This window comes from Rhipicephalus microplus, chromosome 8 (genome assembly GCF_043290135.1).
Source record: "Rhipicephalus microplus isolate Deutch F79 chromosome 8, USDA_Rmic, whole genome shotgun sequence".
Lineage (NCBI taxonomy): Eukaryota > Metazoa > Arthropoda > Arachnida > Ixodida > Ixodidae > Rhipicephalus > Rhipicephalus microplus.
In genome coordinates, this window is record NC_134707.1 from 8,717,863 (window position 1) to 8,743,222 (window position 25,360).

At 49.9% G+C, this 25,360-nt stretch overlaps 1 protein-coding gene across 3 annotated transcripts in view; it reads right to left on the bottom strand.

The window, feature by feature from the left end:
• LOC119165174 (venom metalloproteinase antarease-like TtrivMP_A) overlaps positions 1-25,360 on the bottom strand; it is a 65,769-nt gene that overhangs the window by 34,749 nt on the left and 5,660 nt on the right. For all 3 annotated transcript variants that reach the window (XM_075870939.1, XM_075870938.1, XM_075870937.1), the window contains exon 6: positions 761-906. In XM_075870939.1, coding sequence (XP_075727054.1) covers positions 761-906 — 146 coding nt within the window. The remainder of the gene's footprint in view (positions 1-760; positions 907-25,360) is intronic.

The following is a 25,360-nucleotide window of genomic DNA, read 5'->3' on the forward strand; positions in this document are numbered from 1 at the left end:
AAGAACTTTCATTTCTGTAAAAGAAAATGAAAAAGAAAACTCAAAAAAACCCTGACGTTTGTGCCAAGTCGAAGTCATATGTCTAAGCACATGATTCACTTCTCTCCAAGGACAGATTTTTGGTACATTAGCTATTATGCGCCCTTTGTACAATAGCGTGGACTTGTATATTTTCAGGAACATTAGAGCGTTCCACTTTCTAGCTACAGGGCATGATATGATTTCTAGGACTGGTTTTCCTGCGTCGCACGTGCCCGCGGTGATGGTCTAGTGACTACGGTGACCCAATGAATTTGGGCCATCGGGTCTCCACCGGGAATTGGTGTAGACGATGTGCTATACAGGATCTTGTATTTGGATTTAGGTGCCCTTTAAAAAACACCAGGTCGTCAAAATTTCAGAAGCCCCCTTCCCCCCCCCCCCCCTCCCTTCTACGGCGCCCCTCACCATCATAACGTAGTTTCGGAGCGAAACATTTGAACTATTATCCGTGTTGCTCAAAGGCTTCGCATCTTCAATTGGTATTATGCTGTTCTTGAACAACATGCTGAAGGGCTCTGTATCAAATAGAGGAGCGTGAGAGCGCAGTCGCCCAGTTAATGTGCGATGCCAGTTTAAAAAAAAAAATGTCCACATTTTGCTTCGTTCGTGCAGGGTAGGTGCTTTAGGTGACTTATACAAAGATTACTCGGTATTTCTTTTCACTGCTTGCATTCATTTCTGCATCACCATTTCTTGCTCTACGACGAAACATACTCACGGCATTCATCATCACTGCCAGATAGGTGATCAAGTCGTCGTCATTCTGATAGTGCACTTGGTGCAGTTGGTCAGATATGACAGTAACCTCGACCACGAATTCTTCGAGTAGTTTTCTTGGCCGCACAGGCTCCGCAGAATGGATGTCTATTGGGAAAAATAAAGCGGCACTTTCAGCCGCAAGGGCGAAGCAATGAATATGACAGAAACAGATGAGCAATTTTACACGAAGTAAGGCTATGGGAGGGAGCTAACTGTTTTACTACGCAATCTCGCACGACTTGACAAAATTGTGGCGTAACGCCATACGGCTGCTCCATGGAGCGAAGTGGTTTTCAGGTTGTCTGCCACTTCAACGCATTGTAAGCGGTGAGAGCACAACACGTACAAGGGTATAGGAACCACGTGCTGTTATCGGCGAGATTGATCGCAGGGCGCGCGCTATCTCGCAGATAACGGCACACGGCTCCTACCCTTGTACGTGTTGTGCTCTCACCGCCTACTATGCGTTGAAGTGGTAAGGCAAGGATCGCAGGGCGCGTGCTAAGTTGTTTCCCGAAAGACGCAGCCCCCCTGCCCCTAGTCAGCACCCTTTCACGCTCACTCGTCGAAAAGAACTTGCCGGCGTGATCCACATCTGCTTGAGCCGCACCCGTACGCCTGTAGCCTTCGCAAGCTGGTTCAAATAAAGGATGCGGGGCGTAAGGTGGGGTGTGGGAGAGCGGGGGCACGGCTGTCAATTTAGACTTTGCACACAGTATGAGTTCTACGGTGCCGTCAAAAATGTCCGTCGAGTGTCCGTATAATCAATATTGCAGTAAAAGAACCAAGATGTTGTACAACGAAATAGGACAATACCTACACAAGTAACCATGGCGCTGAAGAACAATGGTTCATCTGCGAAGATGTGCGAACGTGCCACATTTTTAGTCTCTGGGGCGAAAAAAAATGTTTGCGATGCTACACGGGTTCAAATAGCATTTATGAATTGGCGTTATAGTTCTGATTTACGCTTAATACTACGTAGTGCTTCAAGGTCACCCAGCCGCATGGCCTAATAGTACCGCGTTGTGAAAACTTTTGAAATATCGAATTTTTACGCAACCCGCTTCCACGGTGGTCGATTTGCTAAGGCACTCGGCTGCTGACCCGCAGGTCGTGGGATCGAATCCCGGCCATGGCGGCCACATTTTTGATGGAAGCGAAAATGCTTAAGGCCCATGTGCTTAGATTCGGGTGACCCTAAATATACCTACGAGGTCGAAATTTCCAGAACCCTTCATCATGGCGTCTCTCATAATCATATTGTGGTTTAGGGACGTTAAACCTTTATTATTATTATTGTCGTCGTTGTTGTTGTTGTTAGTATTGTTGCTGCTGTTAGTATTATTATTATTGTTAATATTAGTAGTATTAGTATTATTATTATTATTAGTAGCTCGAACTGCCAGACTCGATTATAACAGATGAAGGCATCTTGTCAGCTCTACTTCATCTTGACACAAAAAAATCGGCTGGGCCGGATGAAATACCTAATGCTTTTCTTTATCGGTACGCCGAGTGGTGTTCCAAATACTTAGGCTTAATATTTAGGGAAAGCCTGTTACAAGGCGAAGTTCCAGTAGATTGGAAGAAGGGTAAATTGGTACCCATTCATAAATCAGGTGATAAATATGACGGGAAAAACTACCGCCCTATTTCGTTGTTATGTACAGCCGGCAAGGTTATGGAACACTTCCTTTTCAAACACTTAAGTTCATTTCTGGAGAGTAACCATTTTTTTCCCCCAAATCAACACGGTTTCCGGCAAGGCTTTTCAACCACCACACAGTTAATTCACACTACTGATGACTTTCTAAAAACACTTGACAAAGGCGGACAAATTGATGCGATTTTTTTAGACTTCGAAAAAGCTTTCGACCGAGTTTCCCATTCCCATTTGATGTTTAAAATTCGCCGAATCCTAACCAATGAAAGAAATGGCTTGATTGTTATCTATCCCACAGACACCAACACGTTCGGATAGCAGATAAAAATTCTTCTTCCGCTCCCGTGCATTCTGGGGTACCGCAGGGCTCTGTCCTAGGACCACTTTTATTTTTAGTTTATCTAAATGACATGTCCTCCGAATCTACTGTGCAGTGTCGTTTTTTTGCGGATGACTGCGTTGCGTACCTGCCCATTCAATCAAGAACAGATCACGCCACCCTAAATGAATACTTATCGGTTATTACAGCATGGTGTAACTCCTGGAAAATGAGCCTCAACATAGCAAAGTGCGTCAAGATGACCATAACACGTAAAAAAAACCCCTCGGAATTCACTTACATGTTAAACAATACTGCTATAACAACCGTTAACCAGTACAAATACCTTGGTCTGACAATCACTTCTAATTTGAGCTGGAAAACTCATATCGAAGGTATAACATCAGCAGCACTGCGGCGATTGTGGTTCTTAAAGCATCGCATGAGGCACTGCACCAGCAAAACAAAACTAGTCGCTTACACTACATTGGTACGCCCATTGTTGGAATATGCTGACGTTGTATGGGATCCTCACACGCAAACAGAAATATGCTTACTAGAACGAGTCCAAAATAAATCCCTTTGGTTTATTTACCACGCGTACAGTAGACACTGTTCAGTCACTGAGCTCCGTAATAGATCCGCTCTTCCCACATTGGAGTCCCGTAGAAAGCTACATCACTTAAAATTCCTTTATAACATAGTCAACGGACACTCAGGACTCGCCTTTAACACTTACATGCAGTGCAATACATCGCGAAAAACTCGGAACAAGCATGATAACACCATAATGGTGCCGCTTACAAAAACAAATTCTCGGCGATATTCATTCTTTCCACGAACAATTTCTGATTGGAATGAACTACCTCATGACGTCACCAGCATCGCAGCGTCCGACGCATATTCTTATCAGCTGCCACTGCCTGTTTGTAGTAAAAGCTGTCTGGTCGTATGTGCAGATTTCAATTCTTCTAATGATGTTTTTACACTTCGTGTTAGGAACAAAATTTGGATTGTATTTTCGATACCGCTCTTGTGTTGCTCCTGTAACCCGAGTATTCATGTTCCACGCAAACCTGTTATGTGGTGATTTTATTTCTGCGCCGAGAAGTGTAGTGTTATATATGGCTGCAAGTATGAAAGTTTGTATCACTCCTGCCTTGGCCACCAAGAGGTGGCTGGCAGTATGCAATAAATAAATAAAATAAAATAGTAATATTATTATTTGTATTGTTAGTATTATTATTTATATTAATTATCGTCATCCTGTTTTTGCACAAGAACGTCTCACGAAATTGAATATGTGCATCCCATTCGCAATGCGTGTCATAATCCGCAAGTAGTTAATTCTCGTAGTTGACTGAGGTACATGCTACTATTATTCATTTTGAACACCTTCCACCTCCAATGGAGAACGCATTATAAAACAGCTTCATTTTCTGCCCGATTAGAAGCACACTAAGCTTTCAGCTGGCAAATAACTCTCGACACGTATAATTTTGAGATAGATGAGCCAATCATAAGCTCTTGCGGCGGCTGCATTTCCGATGGAGGCGGAAATGTCGAGGCCCGTGTGCTCAGATTTGGGTGCACGTTAAAGAACCGCAGGTGGTCAAAATTTCCGGAGCCCTCCACTACGGCGTCTCTCATAATCATATGGTGGTTTTGGGACGTTAAACTCCACAAAATCAATCAATCAATCATAAGCTCTTGCAAGCATACGTCTTTGAGGACACAGGCTCAACATACAACTTATCAAAAGTTGTGCCATAGGATGACAGTAACATTTTTTTTTTAATGTTGAGAAGCGCTGCTGAGTGTACGATCAATGCGTCTGCGCGAGGGAAGCTGTGGTGAATGCGCAGACAGGTGTCGAAACGAGCAGATGTTATCGCAAGCAGAAAGTTCAATGGTCTTTGTGTTGCTGAAGATCGACGTCCAGTTTTGTTTAGGCTACTAGTTCTGGGTAAAATGTCGTGTCATTTTGAAGACGATAGTCTTTCATGGGGACCTTCGACGCCACAATTTTGGTCTGTCTTTCTGTATCTGTCTGTACATTTGTCTGTTTGTCTGCGGTAATGATCCTCCTAACAGCACTAAGTGATACCTCAGACGGCCAGCCACATTTGCAGAGCCCACCCACATTTCTATAGTTTAAGCGTTAATACTTGTGCGATTGCCAATCAAAAAGCAATTATTGTGCATATTTGAGGCACCATAGCCACACGTAAATATTTTGTATACGTGTATTTGTACTAGAGAGGGCACACACAAGTAATTCTAAGGACCGCGTAGTGTTTATCACGCTCCGCTGACAGTGCAACGCGGTGCACAAAAAGGCAAGTGTTTCCAACGCTTTGCTAAGACGACACGGTGGTGGCGCCTGCCCGTTGCATTGCGTTCTACACCTTATCGCTTCCGAGACAAGCGCGCATCTTTCTCCGCGGGTGCGCACGCCTTCCTTCGTTTTCGAAGGTAACTGCCAGGTGGCGCTCGTGTATGACGTGCCTCGATGCGCTCGTTCGCCTTCACTGCACGAATCTATACCCTCTAATGCAGCGCTTCCAGAATACAATTCACTGATTTTCTCGCGCAGAACATAAGCGTTTTGTTCACTCTCTCCACAGGCAAGACTATAGTCTTTCGACGACATCTGCAGTGAAACATGCAGATACGAGGCCGATTTTTTTTGTATTTCCTGCTTCGACGTGAATCATCCTGCGAGGTGACTTCACGAGGATGGGAACATTATTCCCCCACAACCCCTCTCACTTCCTGGGTTACAACAAAAACTGAGAAGTTGGTGACAACAAGTTTTGAATATGACTCCATTATGAGTGTCACAAACGACTCCAATTTTCGGACCATCCGCGGCAACACCTCCTAAAAATTCTTCAGGCCTGTGCCCTCCGCCGTGACGTCACCACCAGCCGTCCTACCAGTCCAATACTTCCTGACCGGTTCCGTCGCGCATTCCCGAATTTCCACTCGCTGCAGTGGTGACAGCCGTGCTGCACGTGTTTTTTTCGCGAGTCTGCCGAGCCATTTTCTTTGCGTTTTGTGCAGTGAATTTTACTGCCGGAATTTTACTGCACGAAGCTTCTGACATGCCCAATAAGTGCTGTGTCCGGCATGTTCAAGTAATTACAAGACCGGGAACAAAGTTCAAGTATTTTCATTCCCCAAGGATGAAGTGCTAGGAAAAAGTGGCTCAGTGCTATTCCAAGAAAGGATTTCTTCCCTACGGAAAACAACAAGGTAAGAGCAAACTGGATGTCACCATTGCATCACACTGATGGTGAAATTATACTCATTGTAACAGTTCGCGAAGCGCTTGTGCAGTGTTTAGACGCATTCCGAGGTTCACTGACACTCTGCGACTGCTGTCGGTGTGCAGGTATGCGCATTGCATTTGTGGGGAGCAGGTGCGCCCAGCCTCCCTTTCCCTTTTAGGGCAGCGCACGCGCCTGGTTGCGGGGACCCCTTCCCCCACGGCCGGCGCGTGCGATTCCCCCCCCTTTCCCGGCGCCAGGAACAGGTTCCCCTCTCCCTCAGCGAGGAAAGGTACCATTCTCGTCAGGGAAAGGGAAATCGGGTCGGGGAACAAAACGAGCGGGCAAACGGGCGCTCGCGCTCTGACACCAGCGACCATCCCAGGAGGACGAACCCGCAACCCCTCCTGCGAGCCGAGGACGTCCACGACCGAGGTGTAAGCGTCAACACCTTTGTTATCTGTAGTATCTCCCCGCGACAGTGACGCGCGATTGCTAACGCTTAGCAATAAAGTGTTTGTTGTTGATCTGGCCAGTTGCCTTATTCGCCCGAACCCGTAGTAGTAGCTGCAATGAGGCAAGCTGCGGTTGGGGGACGTTAACCGTGCACGGAACGACTGTGTGCGGCTGAAACATTAGCTATAGGCTTCTGCGTCAGCCGTACATAGGGCGGTGACCCAACATCTGGCGCCCAACGTAACGAATTTGGCAACGCGGCTAGTTCTGTGGACGCGAGCAAGTGCCAGGGCGCTCTTCCACACGTAGGATAATAGGCATGTCGGAATTCCAAGATTTGTCAATGTTGTCGGATGTCGCGTCGCAGAGTGGCGATCCTTTGGCTAACGCGGGGGTACTGTTAGGACTTTCCGACAGCGTAGAGCTTGGTCGTTTCACGCGGGATGATCAGGAGGGTGCAGAGACCGCGTTAGCAGAGAGTAGGCCTACGACGGAGAGCGGCCCGCATGGCGCTCCGGCATCTCGCGACGCGAACAGAGAGGCGCCGCCACAAGTTACGACACGCGCCTCAACTATAGGCGAGTCTTCGGGCAACAGTTTGCCCTCGAGCGAGGTACTCTTACAGAATGCGCTGTCAGTTATGCAAAGCCTCGCGAGCGCCCTGCAGAACACAGCGCAGGCCCCCGTGCAAAATGTGCGACCACGTGTCAAGGTAGACGTTCCGACCTACACGGGTTACCACGACTGCAAGAGCGCCAACGAGTATCTCGACCGGTTGCTCCATTATCAGCAGGCGACGGGTCTTTCTGATGCCGAACTTCTCGAGCGCGTGGTCCCGGTGTCGCTCACGGAGCAAGCGGCTCGGTGGTTCCGACTAACCGGACATCGCGCCCGTACGGTAGAAGAGTTCCGCGAAAGCTTTCGCGGCGAATTCCTACCGGCTAATTATGAGTGGCGTTTGCGGAGGGAGTTGGAGCTGCGCACCCAGCATCCGGACGAATCCTTGCTGGAATACGTACGGGCGATGGACGAATTGTATCGTCTCGCCGAACCCTCACGCCACCAACGCGGAAAAGGTCGAGCGTGTTACCCGACAGGCGCACCCGACTTTCGCGGCGCACTTCAGGGGATGCGGGTTCGCAGACCTCGAAGAGCTCGCCACCGAGGCGAAGCGCATACAAGGGGACATCCTCGCAGCGCGTTCGTATCGCCCCCCTCCGCCCGCCGCGCAGTCAATCGAGCCTCGCTGTGCATGGAACGGCGGCGCAGTGACTTCAGAAGCGTTTAGGGGTAACGCATCAGCATCGTACGCTGATGAGCACGTGTCACGCGGTTGGGAGCTGTCAAACCGCGCTTTAGACCCCTACGCTTACGCGCTCCGTACGGCACACGCCGCCCCTGCGCGTGACATTCCAAGGCAGGAGCACGTGGTTGACGCGAGGCCTAACGAGCGGCGCAATCCAGAGCGAGGACCACCTGATCGAGGCGAGTTACGAGCGAACCGGCGTGGTGTCCGCGGTCCTTGCTATCGGTGCGGCGCGCCAGGGCACATCGCTCGCGAATGCGACCGCACGCCGGGTCAGGAGCAAACGCGCGGTTCGGGAAACGGACGGCGCCGCCGGTGATCCACATGGGACCCCGCGCGGCGATTAGTAATCCTACCGATGCGTTCGGATCACTTGCACCGTCGGTCTGTCGCGCAGGTGATGCCGTAGACTCGCCCGCGCCGCTAATCGAGTTAACGATAGCTCGGAAAAAGTTCGTAGCACTTTTGGATACTGGGGCAAGCGCTTCTTTATTCGGTGACGATGTGTTGCACCATCTCCGCGAGAACAACATCCGCTTGAGGCAAAGCAACACCATCTTCCGTCTAGCTACGGGCACAGCACAATCGAGCGGCGCGGCTAGGCTAGTGATCCGCTGGGACAGACGCGTGAGGCGACAACGTTTCGTGCATCTTCCAGGGCTGTCAATGTCTCTAATCCTGGGTCGAGACTTCCTCGCTAAGTCGGGTATTGTCATTGACATTGCAAACGGTGGTTACCGAGAGCGCGACGGAGACGCGCTGAAGCTTTTCTCGAAGGCCTCCGCATTGACAAAAGCATGCCAATCGCAGGGAGAGGCGCGAGTACGCGAGGAGGAAAGCGCGCCGAGAAAGCGAGTAAACGCCCCGCCGGAGCAATGTGCTGCGCTGCAGGAAAGGGCAGTGCACCCGCTTTTGGTACAGGCACAGAGCCTACTAGAGGGGGAACGAGCGCAGCTGTCGTCGCTGTTGTACGAATATGACGCGATGTTTACTGACTGTCCCGGCCGCACTACGCTGGTTAAGCATAGAATTGACACGGGTGATGCACGCCCTTGGAAATGCAATCCCCGACCAATCAGCTTAGCTAAGCGGAAAGCACTAGACGCCGCCTTGGACGAACTCATCGAAACAGGCGTAGTTGAGAGGTCAAACAGCCCATGGGGTTTCCCGGTAGTTCTAGTTCCAAAGAAAGATGATACGTATCGCCTTTGTGTAGACTACCGCAGGCTGAATGAAATTACGAAGAAGGACGCGTATCCTCTTCCCTCCATTTCATCGTTAGTATCCAATCTAGGCGGGGCGAAGTACTTCACAACGCTCGATGCTAGCCGCGGATATTTTCAGGTTGAGATGGACGAGCGGGATAAAGAGAAGTCAGCTTTCACGTGCCACAGAGGACTTTTCCAATTCAGGAGAATGTCGTTTGGCTTGGTGGGCGCTCCCGCTACGTATCAGAGGCTAATGGACCGTGTTTTGGGAGATGCAAAGTGGCAGCACGCACTCGCATATCTAGACGACATAGTGGTTTACTCGAAAACGTTCGAAGAGCACGTGCGCCACTTGAGAGACGTTCTAGAACGGCTGAGGTCTGCGGGCATCACTTTGAACCCAAACAAAGCTCAGATAGCGGCGACCCGAATAACATTATTGGGATTTACGCTTGACGAGGGTCGCATTTTGCCGGATAAGGGTAAGCTTGAAGCGATAGTGAGCTATCCATCGCCGAACAATGTCGGTGAGCTGAGGCGCTTTTTGGGGATGGTGAATTTTTATCGCCAATTCATTCCAGATTGCGCGGCAGTGCAGGCGCCTTTAACGAAGCTCTTGAGGAATGGTGAGCGTTGGGCTTGGAGCCAAGAGCAAGAGGCCGCACTGCGTCGCCTCACGAAGTTGCTGGCCAACACGGCTCAGCTGCAGCTACCCGATTTGAACAGGGAGTTTGTTATTCACACCGATGCAAGCGACCTGGGCTTAGGAGCAATTTTGCTTCAGGAGCATGGAGGTTCCCTCCGACCGATTGCGTTCGCGAGCCGTACGTTGACACCGGCGGAGAGGAACTACTCAGTAACCGAGAAAGAGTGTCTGGCGATAGTTTTTGCTCTCCGTAAGTTTGACTTTTACATAGACGGAGTTGCGTTTGTGATTGAAACGGACCACATGGCGCTCACGTGGTTGAGGCGTTTGAACGAACCAAGTGGCCGATTGGCGCGTTGGGCATTGTTGCTGCAGCGTTATGACTTCACCGTCCGCTACCGCAAGGGTAAGAACAATGCCGCGGCCGACGCACTATCGCGTGCTCCAGTTCGACACGAGGCAAGTCACGCGACTAATTCGGAACGAACTGAGAGCGAGACACTCGCGCTAACGCAAACAGCGGAGCAAACGTTAGTTCGAGCTAAGAGCGTGAACCACGTAGAGGCTGTCGTTAGCGCAGGGATTGTTTTCAGCAGAAGGGAGCTGTTAGAAGCTCAGCAGAAAGATCCATTTTGTCGAAAGGTGTTCGACGGGCTCCGGGAGCCGGGTGGTAGTGAGGCCACCGCGCACAAGGGGGCAGCTGGTATTGCTGTCGGTGCGGAGCGCTCGGCAACAGCTGGTAGTGCTGTGAGCGCGCTGGATTCATATCTGCTAGATTCTGACGGCGTCCTGCTGAGGTACATTCCATCCGACGATGACACAAGTGAGTCATTTAAAGTCGTGATACCGCGCGCGTTGAGAGGAGCGCTTCTTCGCTACTTTCATGACTCGTGCATTGGTGGGCATGCGAGCGGCCCTAAGACTTACGCTAAGTTGTGTCGCCTCGCTACCTGGCCAGGTATGAAGCGGGATGTGATTCGCTACGCCCGTTCATGTCGTGTGTGCCAAAGCGTCAAGCCGCGAGGAGGACGTCCGCCCGGCCTCATGCAACCGATTAACAGTCAGACTCCCTGGCAAATCGCAGCGTGTGACGTAATGGGCCCGTACCCCTCAACTCCTAGCAGAAATAAGTTCTTGCTGGTGATCACGGATCACTTCACTAAATGGGTAGAACTTTTTCCCCTTAGGAAGCTGACGGCTCGAGTGATTTTAGAGAAGTTGATGGAGGTTTTTACCAGGTTCGGGTTCCCCGAGCAGTTGATTACAGACAACGCGTCTTATTTCACTGCGAAGGTGTTTGTTGACACGTGCGCCGCGTTGGGCATTAAGCACAAGAAAACAACCACCTACCATGCTCAGTCGAACCCCACGGAGCGAGTCAATCGCAACATCAAGCACATGCTTGTCGCGTTCTCTGAAAGACATAAGGACTGGGATACCTATCTTCCAGAGATCGGTTTTGCATTACGATCGACCGTAAACCGATCGACTGGGTATGCGCCTTCTTCTCTGAACTTGGGGAGAGAACTGCCGAATCCGATGGAGACCGTACTCGCGGACCGCAGTGGAGTGCCAGTGGCGACATCAGCACGCGCTGAATACGCAACGCAGCTGCGCGAGAAGCTAGCGGAAGCTTTACATAAAGCTCGACATAATCTCCGCACTGCTAGGGCACAGCAGAAGGCGCAGTATGACCGCACGCGTAGGAACGTACACTACGAAGTGGGCGATCTGGTGATGCGGCGCCATCATATTCTCAGTAATGCTAGCAAACAGTTTGCTGCCTCGCTGGCACCGAAATGGTCCGGGCCGTACCGAGTGCGAGAGAAAGTTTCTTCGCTCGTTTATCGACTCGCGAACATGAAAGGCAAACCGAGCGGCGGACCGGTGCATGTATGTGACTTGAAACGCTACATAGCACGGGAGGCGCATGAGGACTACGGTCAGTCCCCCTCCAAGCCGCGCGCGGCGGGTGAGATGGTTCGACACCGGGTCAGGAGCCCAGAACCGCGCTACTTCCTGCGTAACAGTCGGAGGCAACTATGCACGGTAGGCCGCGTTTGATATGTTCGACGCGGGGTGCAAGGGTTAGCGCGCAACACATGTGCGATTGTTAACCTGTCGTTCTTTATCTGTATCACTCTCACCGAACAGATGGAGCGCCATTGGGAACAGCACCGCCGGAACAGCAAGGAGAGGAGACCACCTCCTTACGGCCAGCCCCCACCCCCACCAACGTCCACATGGCAGCCCTACCCCACTGCGGCCCGGCCGCGAACGCCGAGGCAGAGCCACTCGAGCCGCCGCCACCGAGGGGGTCCGCGCGCGCTGCCGCCTGGTCACCAACTCTCGGCTTCGCCGTCACCATCACGACCCGCCGGTTCACAGGGAACGAGACCAGGGTCCCAACGCGGCGAGCCGACCGCATCGCCTCACGGCCGCAACCACCGAGACGTGGCAACCTGGACCAGCCAGGATGGAGGCGACCCTCCGGTGTCTTACGTCTCCTCGAGGCCCTGGCGCCGGCAGGAAAGGGCCCGAGTTGGGGTCGCCCCAGCGCACCTGTATCGCCCTTTTCAGGGGCGCACGGTAGAGGACGCGGACCGGAGGGCTAACGGGGCTTGCCTTCCAGTGCCCGCAGGGACGCGGTTCTGCGAGTGCGGCGCCGTGGTGATCCATAACTCCCACGAATTGGGGAAATTACACCGGCACCGCACCCAGGCTACCCAACCATCCAGCCGCGAATCATCCCAGGAGCGCTCCGGCGCCGCGGTTCGGGCCATGCTGGCGCGGGCGGCCCAGGAGGCGGACTTCGCGCAGTGGCTGCTGAGAGTTGCCTCAGGCCACGCGTCCAGCGAGAGTCCGCCTGCGCCGCTATCAATAACGGCTACCGTAGAGCGGGGGGCGGCGGGGCCGGGAGAGACATTGGTGGCGGCTGCATTGACACCGGAGGTGGCGTCAATGACCTTGGAGGCGGGTGAGAGAGCGGTGGGGGCTCCGGCGGTGCCCGCGGCAGACACCGAACGGTCCGAGGGCATGGACGTAGACCAGGCCCTTCTGGCCTATCTAGAGGACGAATAAAACGAATTATTCCCTCTTTGCAGTCTCTGTCGTTCGGGGGCCTTCTTAAGGGGGGAGGAGATGTGGGGAGCAGGTGCGCCCAGCCTCCCTTTCCCTTTTAGGGCAGCGCACGCGCCTGGTTGCGGGGACCCCTTCCCCCACGGCCGGCGCGTGCGATTCCCCCCCCTTTCCCGGCGCCAGGAACAGGTTCCCCTCTCCCTCAGCGAGGAAAGGTACCATTCTCGTCAGGGAAAGGGAAATCGGGTCGGGGAACAAAACGAGCGGGCAAACGGGCGCTCGCGCTCTGACACCAGCGACCATCCCAGGAGGACGAACCCGCAACCCCTCCTGCGAGCCGAGGACGTCCACGACCGAGGTGTAAGCGTCAACACCTTTGTTATCTGTAGTATCTCCCCGCGACAGTGACGCGCGATTGCTAACGCTTAGCAATAAAGTGTTTGTTGTTGATCTGGCCAGTTGCCTTATTCGCCCGAACCCGTAGTAGTAGCTGCAATGAGGCAAGCTACGGTTGGGGGACGTTAACCGTGCACGGAACGACTGTGTGCGGCTGAAACATTAGCTATAGGCTTCTGCGTCAGCCGTACATAGGACGGTCCCCCGACACATTTCACCGAGGCATGCCTTCAGAACAAGTCCTACACGGATCCTATGACAGGAGCATCGCTATAAAGCTGAGCATCGTTTACCGAAATCCAAACGACGCAGCAAGACTCATGTTTTATGTTGTGGATTCTGTGCACTTGTTGAAATGCATCCAAAACAACTGGATAAATCAAAATAATCTTGGGACAAACCTATATTTCCCAATGTTTGATCTCTCAAACAACACTGTCCATCCCGACGGCATACAGCGGGCATCATTCAAAGAACTTCGGGAGCTGCACAAGCTAGAGGCTTCTCAGCTTTTGAAATACAGCTATCGCCTTTCGCCAAAGGTGCGAAATCCTAGCAACTTCGAAAGGCGGAATGTTAAGCTAGTACTACAAATATTCAATGCTTTTGTAGCTGAGGCACTGGATCACCACTCGAACTTTCATGCTTTATGGCATGCCAAAGAAACTGCCAATTTTATCAGGATAGTTCTCCGCTGGTGGAAGATTGTAAACGTTAAAACACCTCACAAAGGCCATCACCACAGAGATGTTTATGAAGAGCCAGTTTCGTGCCTGAATGGTGACCCTAAGCTAAGGCAGCTGTACGAGAGGCAGCTGTACCCTAAGGCAGCTGTACGAGAGTGAAGGCAGGATTCGCCTACAAAATACTTTTCCTATAATGAGCAGTGACTATTTCATTGATGAGGCTCTTCCATCGACAACAGCCACAAATCAACAGGACTTCAGAGTTGGCCAAACAACGAAACGTTCCTTTACTCAGTGAGGAAGCCTTCATTTTTGTGAGGCCGCCTTATGTCACCCTGAAAGCTTCCTCACTGAGGAGCCCTCGGTGAAGGCTTCCTTGGCGCTTGCTTTGGGGCTACCTTCGTGCGCTGTTAGGTCCGCTCCTTGCCCTGAACGAGCGCTTCGCCTCACAGCTAGCCCACGTGATGTTTTCGTTTTCGAGGCAACCCTCCCACCCCACCTCTGCGGGGAGACACGAGCGGCGAGCGTGCGTGCACGGTGCCAGGCACGACGGCGCGCAGTGTTGCTAGAATGCACCACGTTTCGCGCTCGACTACGGTGGCTTTTCACATTCAGTAATCGTAGTTGGAAGAAAGCGTACACGCGTCTCTATATTAACACTTCAATTTGGAAGTGATGTGGTGACCCAACTTTTTTTTTACAGAATAAACGCTTGTGAGCAAAGCTTATATTCGATAACCTCGAACGCAGGAGCGCGGCAACCATTCCTCCCTCGAGGACGGGTTAAGGGAGCTTTCAGAGTACGCTTGCTTCCTCCGTCGGTACTTGGTTGTAAGGAAGCCTCACTAACTCTGTGGTAAAAACGTTGAAGTGCAACTACTGTCAAGAGAACCTTGTTGCTGACAGTTGCGATGCTGAGTGCAATGGTGATGCTAATTGTTTATTAGCAAGTCTCCATCGAGGTGGCTTGAAATTTCCGAACGCGTGTGTTGTGACAGTAGTGATGCACACTGAAGTTGTTATTGCAAAGTTGCTGCAGAATGAAAAAAAATGCCGCGTGCTTTGTGCAGGCACGAAATCACAGATGTATTGTTCAACAGCTTGTGTAGGAGAGCTTGCCAGCATTTGAGGAACTGGTGACTTGTGCGAATGGGCACGAACCAGATTTGGTGATAAATATGTTGACAAAATGTGCGACATATGTTCTGCTAAATAATTACTGCAAAGAGAGGAATGACGCAGCCGCTGTTGATAAAGCCGATGCCCAAGCTGCGGCAAAAGCACGGAAATTGAAAACTGTTGCTCCAAAGTAAAGTGCTCGTGTATCAGCGTTGCCATCTGGTGAAACTCGCCACCAGATTTTGGAAATTTGGTGAAATTCTGGAGCTTCTGGTGGCCAGGCCTGCAAACTTCTACACCTGCCAACATCTGGTGAAATCTGGGGAAAATCAGTCTACCAACTTACGCCTACCATGGTTGCTCATCCCACAGAGTTTCCCAATATACACTAGAGGGAACTCTGACGCTAGTGTCTATGGGAGCTGCAATGCACAGCGCTTCAGCGAGCATGGGAATGATGGGTAGTACACACATTTGTCTAAACTTCTTACTTCTGCCCTGCATTTGGCTCCGTGTGTGTTCGTGTGGCTTGAAGCTGTTTTCTCACGAAACGAAAATCAGCGAATGTTCAGGGATTGCGCTTCACCACCCTAATTTTTTTGAATTACCTTTTCAAATTGGGTCACGAAGTTCAAAAGGGTTGAATCTTTCTTTCAAAACAAAATCGAAACACAGCAATAAACGAAGCCGCAAGTACGATTCGCCACCCGCAAATACGAAGACTAGGCAAATGTGTGTACTACCCATCATTCCTATGGTCGCTGAACGATCGCAGCGCCAGAGTGCCCTCTAGTTAATTTTGAGAAACTCTATGGCTCATCCAACCTTTTAACACTAGATAGCGCCTGTGACTACCCAATTCTAAGGCTTGCACAATATAGTTTATATTCTCATATGCCTATTGACTTGTATTATTTGTCTATTGACTGTACTCTTCATTTAATACCTGTGTTGCTGCGCCACTGCTAGGGCATAGTTGGAGTGCACGTAGCACGAAAGCTTCTTTCTACAACGCATGCCTAGTTAGAAGAGGCTTCAGTAGACGGCGCCAGCTGTTATAGTGAAGGAATGCAGTTACCGCGGCAAGAGCAACGCTGGTTGGGTGCGCTAGACTGCCGACACCTTGCAGTTGTCATTGTTGTCAAGTGGCCAGCCAGCACACGTGCATTTGCTTCAGTCGGTACGATCGGTACAGCCGCTCCGCTCGTTTTGCAGCTTTATAACGACGTCTAGCCTGTATGAATTTGGTGGCCTAAGATCACAGGCAAATGGCATCGTGATTTGGTAAGTTTGTCAGTAATTATTTATTTGTGTTTCATTATTCACAGCGTTTCCACAAATGCACCGATTCTTTGTTCTAGACTCAACCGCTTCACGCCGCTGTCGCCATGAATGGTAAACGCAAGTCAACTTTGAACGGAGATCCTGGAGATGACAATGCAGGCTGTGCCAAGACAGTAAAGAGAACCCGCAAGTCCTATGAAGACAGCAGAAAGTACCTTGAATTTTGGGAAACAGAATTCCCATGGCTTACAAGTGCAATGTCACAAGGTACCAAGCTTCCATTCTGCAAATTGTGTCGCAGGTATCTGCAACCACCTCATGGCACTCTATCTAAACATGCTCAGGGAGGTCAGCACAAAGGGGCTGTGAAGGCTGCATCGTTTTCTAGGACGCTGAATTTCCCGAAGAAGTCAAACCTGTCAGATGAAGTAAAACGTGCCGAGTTGGAGCTAGCCCTTACAACCTGCTGCCACTGCCCTACATTGGCAATTGACCATTTAGGGAAGTGATAAAAAAATGTAAAAAAAGAGTTATCTTGAACACCTGCGTCTTCACCGTACCAAGTGTACTGCTACAATCAATTCTGTATTGTCTCGTTCACTTCGAGACGAAGTCGTTGCTGACATAAAAGGCAAAAAGTTCTTCCTTATGATGGATGAGAGCACGAACGTCACAGTGGAGAAATTGCTCGCAATCTGCGCACGCTACTTTAGTGAAAAATCTGGCGAAGTGGTGACTGCATTCTTGGGTCTTTATCTAGTGATTTATGCTACTGGCGAGGCACTTTTTCAGATTGTCAGGGATTGCCTTTCTGAGAATGGGATTTGGCTTAGGGATTGTGTTGGCATTGCATGCGATGGTGCTGCCGTAATGGTCGGTGTACACAACAACGTCTGGTCAAGAATTAAGGAGGAGTCGCCTAATTGCATCTTGAACAAATGTGTATGCCATTCCTTGGCTATTTGCGTGCAAAAGGCATTCGAAACCCTGCCTTCTAGTCTCGGCTATCTCCTTGCCGAAATCCCAGCGTGGTTTGCAAACAGTACACTTTGACGCCATACTTACAAGGAACTTTTTGAAAACATGAATGAACAAGATGGAGCACAAAATGACCAGAAATATTGCACCTTTTTTGAAGCTATCTGCCACACGTTGGCTAGTTCGAGGGGGTGTAATCAAGAGGTTTCTCCAACACTGGAACGAGCTGAAGGCTTACTTTACATTAGTTTGGAGAAGGTACTCAAGAAGTCAGGTACAAAGCTCGATTGATCCATGACATGTTGTGTGACGATGCAAACTACCTTTATTTCATCTTTTTGTCTCCAGTCGTCTCGGAATGGGAAAAAATTGATGCTTTCTTTCCATCAGTCAACATTGATCCAGATAAAATGTACAAAGAGCTCGACCTACTCCATCAAACACTGAAGTCAAGAATTTTCTACAAACAAGGGCACCGACTCTCTGTGGGAGTGACAGACTTTGGAGCTCAGTTTGTCAGTGAACTCCTCCGTTGCCAGCATCAGGAGTCTAATCTCAACAAAGCTGCCATGCAAGGGTTAAAACAGCGTTTCCAGGAGTTTCTGATGGACCTACTGAAAGAAGTGGAAAGGCGTCTCCCCTCCAATCAAGCCATTTTTCAGGGCATGAGTGGACTTCATCCTTCGCGAGTGTTGTCCCAAACGGCACGAATTCCCGTTTTACAACTTCTACTTCAACATCTGATCAAAGAAAACCTGGAAATTATAGAAATGCAATACAGAAAAATCGTTATGCATCTCTGGAAGGAGGAGGCCGTCTTTGAAGGCAAAATTCCTGAGAATTCCGCCGCATTCTGGGCCGGAATTTTCAAATTCGAAAATGGCATGGGCGAAAAGCCCTACAAGGAACTTGCACTGTATGTGCTGGCATGCCTTTCGTGCCCCGTGTCCAATGCAGTGGTGGAGCGTGTGTTCAGCCAAGTTACATGCGTGAAGACGAAGTACCGAAACAAAATGTGTCTGAAAATTTTGGATGCAATTGTACGAGTTCGCTCAGCGTTGTATACCAGAGAGGGGTGTTGTGTAAAGTTCAATATTACAAAAGATATGCTGAGCATATTTGGTTCAGACATCTACAATGCCGCAAGTGATGATTAAGGTATAAGACCAAGTGTGAATTGCGAGTTTTTTTCATGTGTCAATTTTTTGCTTTTGGTCATGATAAATGCGCAAATTATTGCCCGTAATATTGGTGAATAAAGTTTCTGTCTATGCAGTTCATTTCTAAATGTCTCATTGCAATAATGACAACAAAGTGCATTTGACATTTTAAAGAAAGTTGGCATTGAGTCTGGCCTCTACACTACAAGTGCTTGCCGCGCAAGTGATCGGCACTGCATCGTAAAAATATCCCGTCCGCGCTCATGCAGCAAAACAACCTAGAAAAAAAAAGAAATGGCGGGTTGGCGGTCAAGGAAAGGCATACTAGAGAAGGATCTAGGATGGTACCAGCTATAAATATCGAGATTTTTAGCGCTCCTGATTCTCGTGTGTAAGCGCTGCATCTGTGTCAAATCTTTTTTTGATTTTCTCAGAACGTATATCTTTGGTATTTTTCCATGAGGGAACAATCACAACTTTTCGCTAATGACATTTTTTTCATTAAAGCTTCTAGTGCTTATTTCTAAAATTATTTCCCAACACTTGACAATATACCTTAAAGGCACCTCATCATGACTTTGTGAAAAATAAAATGAGTTCTTTCTGAATGTCGACTTCCTAGTCCAGGGGCTCGACGGAACCCTGTCTGGCAAGAGGCATAAACATTTTTTCGGAATAACTACACTCGCTCTAGTTGCAACGTAAAAAAAAAAAAACTTCAGCGAATGTTTGCTTATTTGAAAAACATGTTGATTTTGGGTCAGTATTATGAATTTCGCAACAATTTTAATTTCTGGTGAAATCTGGGGAAATTTTAGCGAATGTGTGGTGTCGTGCCCACTTTACATTCTGGCAACGCTGTCGTGTATCATTTGTAATTTTCATTAGTATGTTCATTTATTTGTGTTTTTCTTCATTGCTTCGTGCCCCTGTTTCGTGTGTACATGTTGAATAAACTATCTCTCACTACAGGAAGTTTCCACGTTTGACAAGTTTCTTATAATTAACAATACCCTTTGAATACATTCAGACGCGAGAGAAAACTGGTTCACTGCGAGAGGAGTGCCAGAAGCGGCGCGCTCCCGCAGGACTGGTCGGACGGCGAGTGATGACGTAGCTGACGTCATGTCACGTGAGGCGCAGGCCTGAAGAATTTTAGGTGTTGTCCGCGGGCCCCATCTTCCCAGGAAGGGCGCTTTTGTGTTGGGAGGACGACGGCGACTAACGACCCAGCGTGGCGCCGGCTCGTCTTCCCTGTACCGAAAGGGGCACCGGCGGTCTAAAAAAGGAAAATTACCCCCAGATGAGACGGGGGCACGTGTACGCCCCCGGAAGAGGTTTGAACTGCATCGGAATAGGCAGTTGACGTACAGCCAGCAACAAGTGCGGTCGTCGGTGTCGCGAGTCTCGCGTAGGCGGCGAGCATGGAGTGGCCCGCGCAACGTATTGAGACGGCTGCAATTCCGGGCAGTGGGCACCCTCGTCGTCTACCAAGCCGGCGAGACCTTCAGCGGCATCCGTCAACACTCCTACGTGCGCCAAAAGCTGGCCTGGTCCGTATGAAACTTTTTATTGTGACTTTTTTAAATAGTTTATTATAACCAGCCTTTTTTTAAAAATATATGTAGTGTGCGCTGCGTCGCACGTCAAAGCGCAGTAGCGCGAGCCTGAGTTTTTTTTTCTCCTTCTCTCGTAAATTTTGCTTGTCTCTCCTGTATTTCCATTCTTGTTATTTTATTAATGTTCCGCATATTTGTCTTTAGTCTGTATCTTTTGTAGTGTTTTTTAGCATATTTTGTTATATAGCTGTTCTTTCCATCGCACGTATCAGTTTCCTCCTTTGTTATTTTTGTTAACTCCTGCCTTTGCCCTTGCTTGAATTAAATGCTAGTTCGTTTTGCATAAAATCTCCGTGTCTGCTTATGAGTGCGTCGATCAGGCTCATTCATCACCACACGTGCAACCCCGCACGGGTCGACCGACCTGCAAATAAATTTGAAATGTGCCACTTCGAGGCCTTTTAGGCCTTTCAGCGCTTGCGACTGTGTGTGACGCAGTCGGGTCTCAGCGTAGTCGCTAGAACACCCAGTAGCGCGATCGACCGGGGCCTGAACAAGCAGTCGTAACAGGATCATGTTCAGCTACTGCGCCAGAAAATGGAAAGTAGACGGCGCATGTTTGAGACCTGGGATGCAAGGCATGAAAAGGGCAAAGAGCCCGTAGGTGCCAAACCGCTGAGAGTCGGCCAAAATAGCAGTACTGATGAGGCGAACATCGTGTTCACGAGTGAATCTAATACCCCTGTCACACGGCCACCACCAAACTTCGTTGAACACCGTCAACGTAAATCTCTCCTGGGTGGTTCGACGGAGAAGGAGTTGTGGCAGTGTCACACGGCAATGGAAAGGTTGTAACAGTTGGCGCGAGGGGGCTCAGCTGGCGCCATTTGATTTTCGGAAAAGTATTCTAATTTCATCTCTATTGATTTTTTGTGAATCCTCGTTATGGGGTTTTTACAAAAAAAACACTATTAAGGAGGTAAGAGGCTAACAAACCATAAAAATATTTTCAAATAAAAACGACTTTGCTAATTGTAGCGATGCTGCTAGTGACGCTGGCCACGTTGTGCTTTAAGTTGTTTTGTTGCCTGTGTTCATGCCCGTGTGCGAAAGTTCTTGTGCTTCCTTGCCTCGTGAGTGCACATTTTGTGTTCTTCAGCCATGAGTGACACAGCGATGACCACAACCACACGCATGGACGAAATATTTTTCAATGGCGCCGGCCGGCCCGACTCGCGAGGCACCACGTGCGAGGCACGGAGTGTAGAGCATCGGTGTTGAGAGTAAGTGAACTCTGGCTGGCGTAAATATATGTAAACAAACACGCGTTGTGAATAAGTAGTACAACGAAAGAACATTTAAGATTGCCAAAATGTATTATTCTTTCACTGCGGCCACTTAGTGCTCGAAATTTTTCTCTGACCTCTAGACTGCTGGGGACGAGAGTACCTCGTTTCGCTGCGAAGGGAGATCGTTGAACGTCCTTTGCGAAACGCTCTGTTTACCTTCGTTTGCGTAAGGGTGGCCGTGTGACACGGACCGCATCTTCGTTGTCGTAAGGACGAGGGAGTTAAACGGTCTTCGCGGGTGCCCGTGTGACAGGGGTATAAGGAGTTAGCTGCTGAAAGTCCCTTTGTGGCCACAAAGGCCACTGAAGGCCGCAGTGATGGCGACGAGGCGCCGTGCCTGGAGAGTCTTGTTAATACAGAAATGCCATCTGTAATGGACTTGGCACAGCCACCTTGTATGTGCGTCGCCATGGCAGCTAACTGTAAAGTTCGCAGTACCTCCGGTCCGGCAGGCGAGGACCCCTGTACAGACAGCGGGACAGAGTAGTGTGCTGACGCACACTACGAGCTGGGGAATGTTGGGGCAAGTAGTTCTCCCAGGTGCGAGCGGCGCAGCCCTGAGGAAGACGCTTGCATTGTCCAGCCGTCAGTCAAGTTTCCCGCAAGTCAGGGTGTCTACAAGATAACAGAAAATCCCGACTGCAGAGACTTTACAGCCGATGAGACAGGCGAGACAAGTTCTGCTCTGCAAATGTTGCAAGCGGACTTCTCGAAAGTGAGCTCTGGGCAACGTGCAAAAAGAAAAAGACGCCGCACAAGCAGAAGGAAAACGAAGGCTGCAAAGCAACCTGGAAAATCGCGAATTGCCAAACGGCAATCAACGCTTGAGGCTTGATGATTTTGTATGGAAGATGGCTTGATTTTGATTTCCTTTTGTCCGCTCAGAAGTTCCCTTATTTAAGCATTTTCCGAGCCAGAATTCAGCTCAATGTCACGGCATACCAGCAATAACAAAAAAGTAACAAGCGAATTGCTGCAACAGTTAAAACTGATGACACCTACGTTACACACGCGTTCTAATATTTGAGTGAGAGTACTCAAATCTCAAAGTGAGTGAGAGTGAGTTTGAGTGAGAGTAATATTTGAGTACTGGAGGTGGAACCTGCAATACAACAGCATCGTAACAACAGTGACAATTCTGTAATCTGACCCGCAGGATGAACAAAACAGTCGTGAACAGCACCGCCATCACAGAGCCGGTTCCACGCCCCAGAGAACGACTGTCATTCCATGGCTTTTGTAGCTCGAAGTGTTGCCCGCCAAACGCCCAGACTTCGTCGCTCAGTATGTCGCAGTGGCCAAAATTGGTGGCGAAACAGATTTAATTTCCAGTTTTACCGTCAAGCGGGCTTTCCCGGAACGGTCACGGAGTTGGAGCTGCGTAATCGCCTTTAAAATGCACAATGTGACGTATACCTGCCACTGGTAAACTTCCCTGCACACGTGAACTACCAGCACCGACGCGCTTGTGGTTTACTGAGCAGCATGCCTACTTTGTCTTCGAAGAGTGCAGTGCTGTGGCAACCAGAGGCCAGATGGGTGGAGGAGCAGTGGTGCACAAGGGACCTGGAAGGCAAGTCATGGAGTGCCAAAATCAAAGCTTGAGCAGCAGTCGCAGAACGAGGAGCACTCCAGCGTTGGGAACAGTGAAGCAGCAGGTGAGCACCACAGATCATGCAACACTTGCTTCCATCGAGTGTATCACGCCAAATGCACTGCCAGCACGACTCGTGGACACAGGTTAGAGCCGTTGTCTGTCCCAGCTTAATGGCGCCCTCGTTGTCTTGGAAGAGTGCAGTGCTGTGGCAATTAGAGACCAGATGGGTGGATCTGTGGCGGTGCGCAAGGAGCCTGGAAGGAAAGTCATGAAGTGCCAAAACCAATGCTTGAGCAGCAGTTGCCACACGAGGAGCACTCCAGCGTTGGGAACAGTGAAGCAGCAGGTGAGCACCACACATCATGCAACACTTGCTTCCATCGAGTGGATGACGCAAAATGCACTGCCAGCACCACTCGTGGACACAGGCAAGTATGGGCAGTACCAGTGGACAAACTCGCGGGACGAAGAGAAGAGACACAAACAAGCGCTGACTCTCAACTGAAGAATTTATTGAAATATACAAGTTATCTGAACACATAAGATAAAAACGCACAGAACACGCGCAGAGGGCCAGCGAAGGATCGTGTTGACGTCATTAACAATTTTGCGCTACAGGTAACTGCGCAGGTGCGGCATATTCCATTCAAACAAACATGCTACTGAACAATATTTCTTCTCTTTCATGCAAAGATATTGATGTCTGATTGACACAGGACTTCCCTTCTTTTTTTATACAGAATGCTTCCACTAGTTTTCTTGTGATCTGATCGCTATGTTTGAAGAGCACTATCGTTTCATTGAACAAGGGCCGGCATCTACACGTGTGGCAGAGCTCCACAACCATCATCCACACCCATCAGAGCATATGCCTCTCCCAGCTTAAAGGCGCCCTCCTTGTCTTGGAAGAGTGCAGGGCTATGGCAACCAGAGGTCAGATGGGTGGAGCAGTGGTGGTGCGCAAGGAGCCTGGAAGGCAAGTCGCGGAGTGCCAAAACCAAAGCTTAAGCAGCAGTCGCAGCACGAGGAGCATTCCAGCGTTCAGAACAGTGAAGCAGCATGTAAGCACCACAGGTCAGGCAACATTTGATTCCATCGAGTGGACCATGCAAAATGCACTGCCAGTACGACTCATGGACACAGGTCAGAGCCGATGTCTGTCCCAGCTTAATGGCATCCTCCTTGTCTTGGAAGACTGCAGTGCTTTGGCAACGAGAGGCCAGATGGGTGGAGCAGCGGCGGTGCGCAAGGGGCCTGGAATGCAAGTCATGGAGTGCCAAAGCATTAGCAGCAGTGCAGCACAAGCACTCTAGCGTTGGCAACAGTGAAGCAGCAGGTGAGCACCACAGGCCAGGAAACACTTGCTTCCATCGAGTGGATCAAGCAAAAGACACTGCCAGCACGACTCGTGGACACAGGTCGGTATGGGCAGTACCAGCGCACAAACTCGCGAGACGAAAAGAAGAGACACAAACAAGCGCTGACTTTCAACTGAAGAACTTATTGAAGTATACAAGTTATATGAACACATAAGATAAAAATGCACAGAACACGTGCAGAGGGCCAGCGAAGGATCATATCGACATCATTAACAATTTTGCGCTACGGGTAACTGCGCAGGCGTGGCATATTCCATTCAAACAAACATGCTACAGAACGATGTTTGTTCTCTTTTATGTAAACATATTGATGTCTGATTGACACAGGACTCCCCTTCTTTTTTCATATAGAATGCTTGCACTAGTTTTCTTGTGATCTGATCGCTCTGTCTGAAAAGCACTATCGTTTGATTGAACAAGGGCCTGCATCCACACGTGTGGCAGAGCTCCACACTCATCATCCACACCCATCAGAGCCGATTCCTTTCCCAGCTTAAAGGCGCCCTCCTCGTCTTGGAAGAGTGCAGTACTGTGGCAACCAGAGGTCAGATGGGTGGAGCAGTGGTGGTGCGCAAGGAGCCTGGAAAGCAAGTCATGGAGTGCCAAAGCTCAAGCAGCAGTGCAGCACGAGGAGCACTCCAGCGTTGGCAACAGTGAAGCAGCTGGTGAGCACAAGTCTGACAACACTTGCTTTCATTGAGTGGATCACGCAAACTGCACTGCCAGCGTGACTCGTGAACAGAGGTCAGGGCCGATGTCTCTCCCAGCTTAATGGCGTCCTCCTTGTCTTGGAAGAGTGCAGTGCTGTGGCAACCAGAGGCCAGATGGGTGGAGCAGCAGCGGTGCGCAAGGGGCTTGGAAAGCAAGTCATGGAGTGCCAAAGCTCGAGCAGCAGTGCAGCACGAGGAGCACTCCAGCGTTGGCAACAGTGAAGCAGCTGGTGAGCACGACAAGTCTGACAACACTTGCTTCCATCGAGTGGATCACGCGAAAGGCACTGTCAGCACGACTCGTGGACACCGTTGAAAGCCGATGTCTCCTCCATCTTAATGACGTCCTCGTCTTGGAAGAGTGCAAGGCTGTGGCAACCAAAGGCCAGAT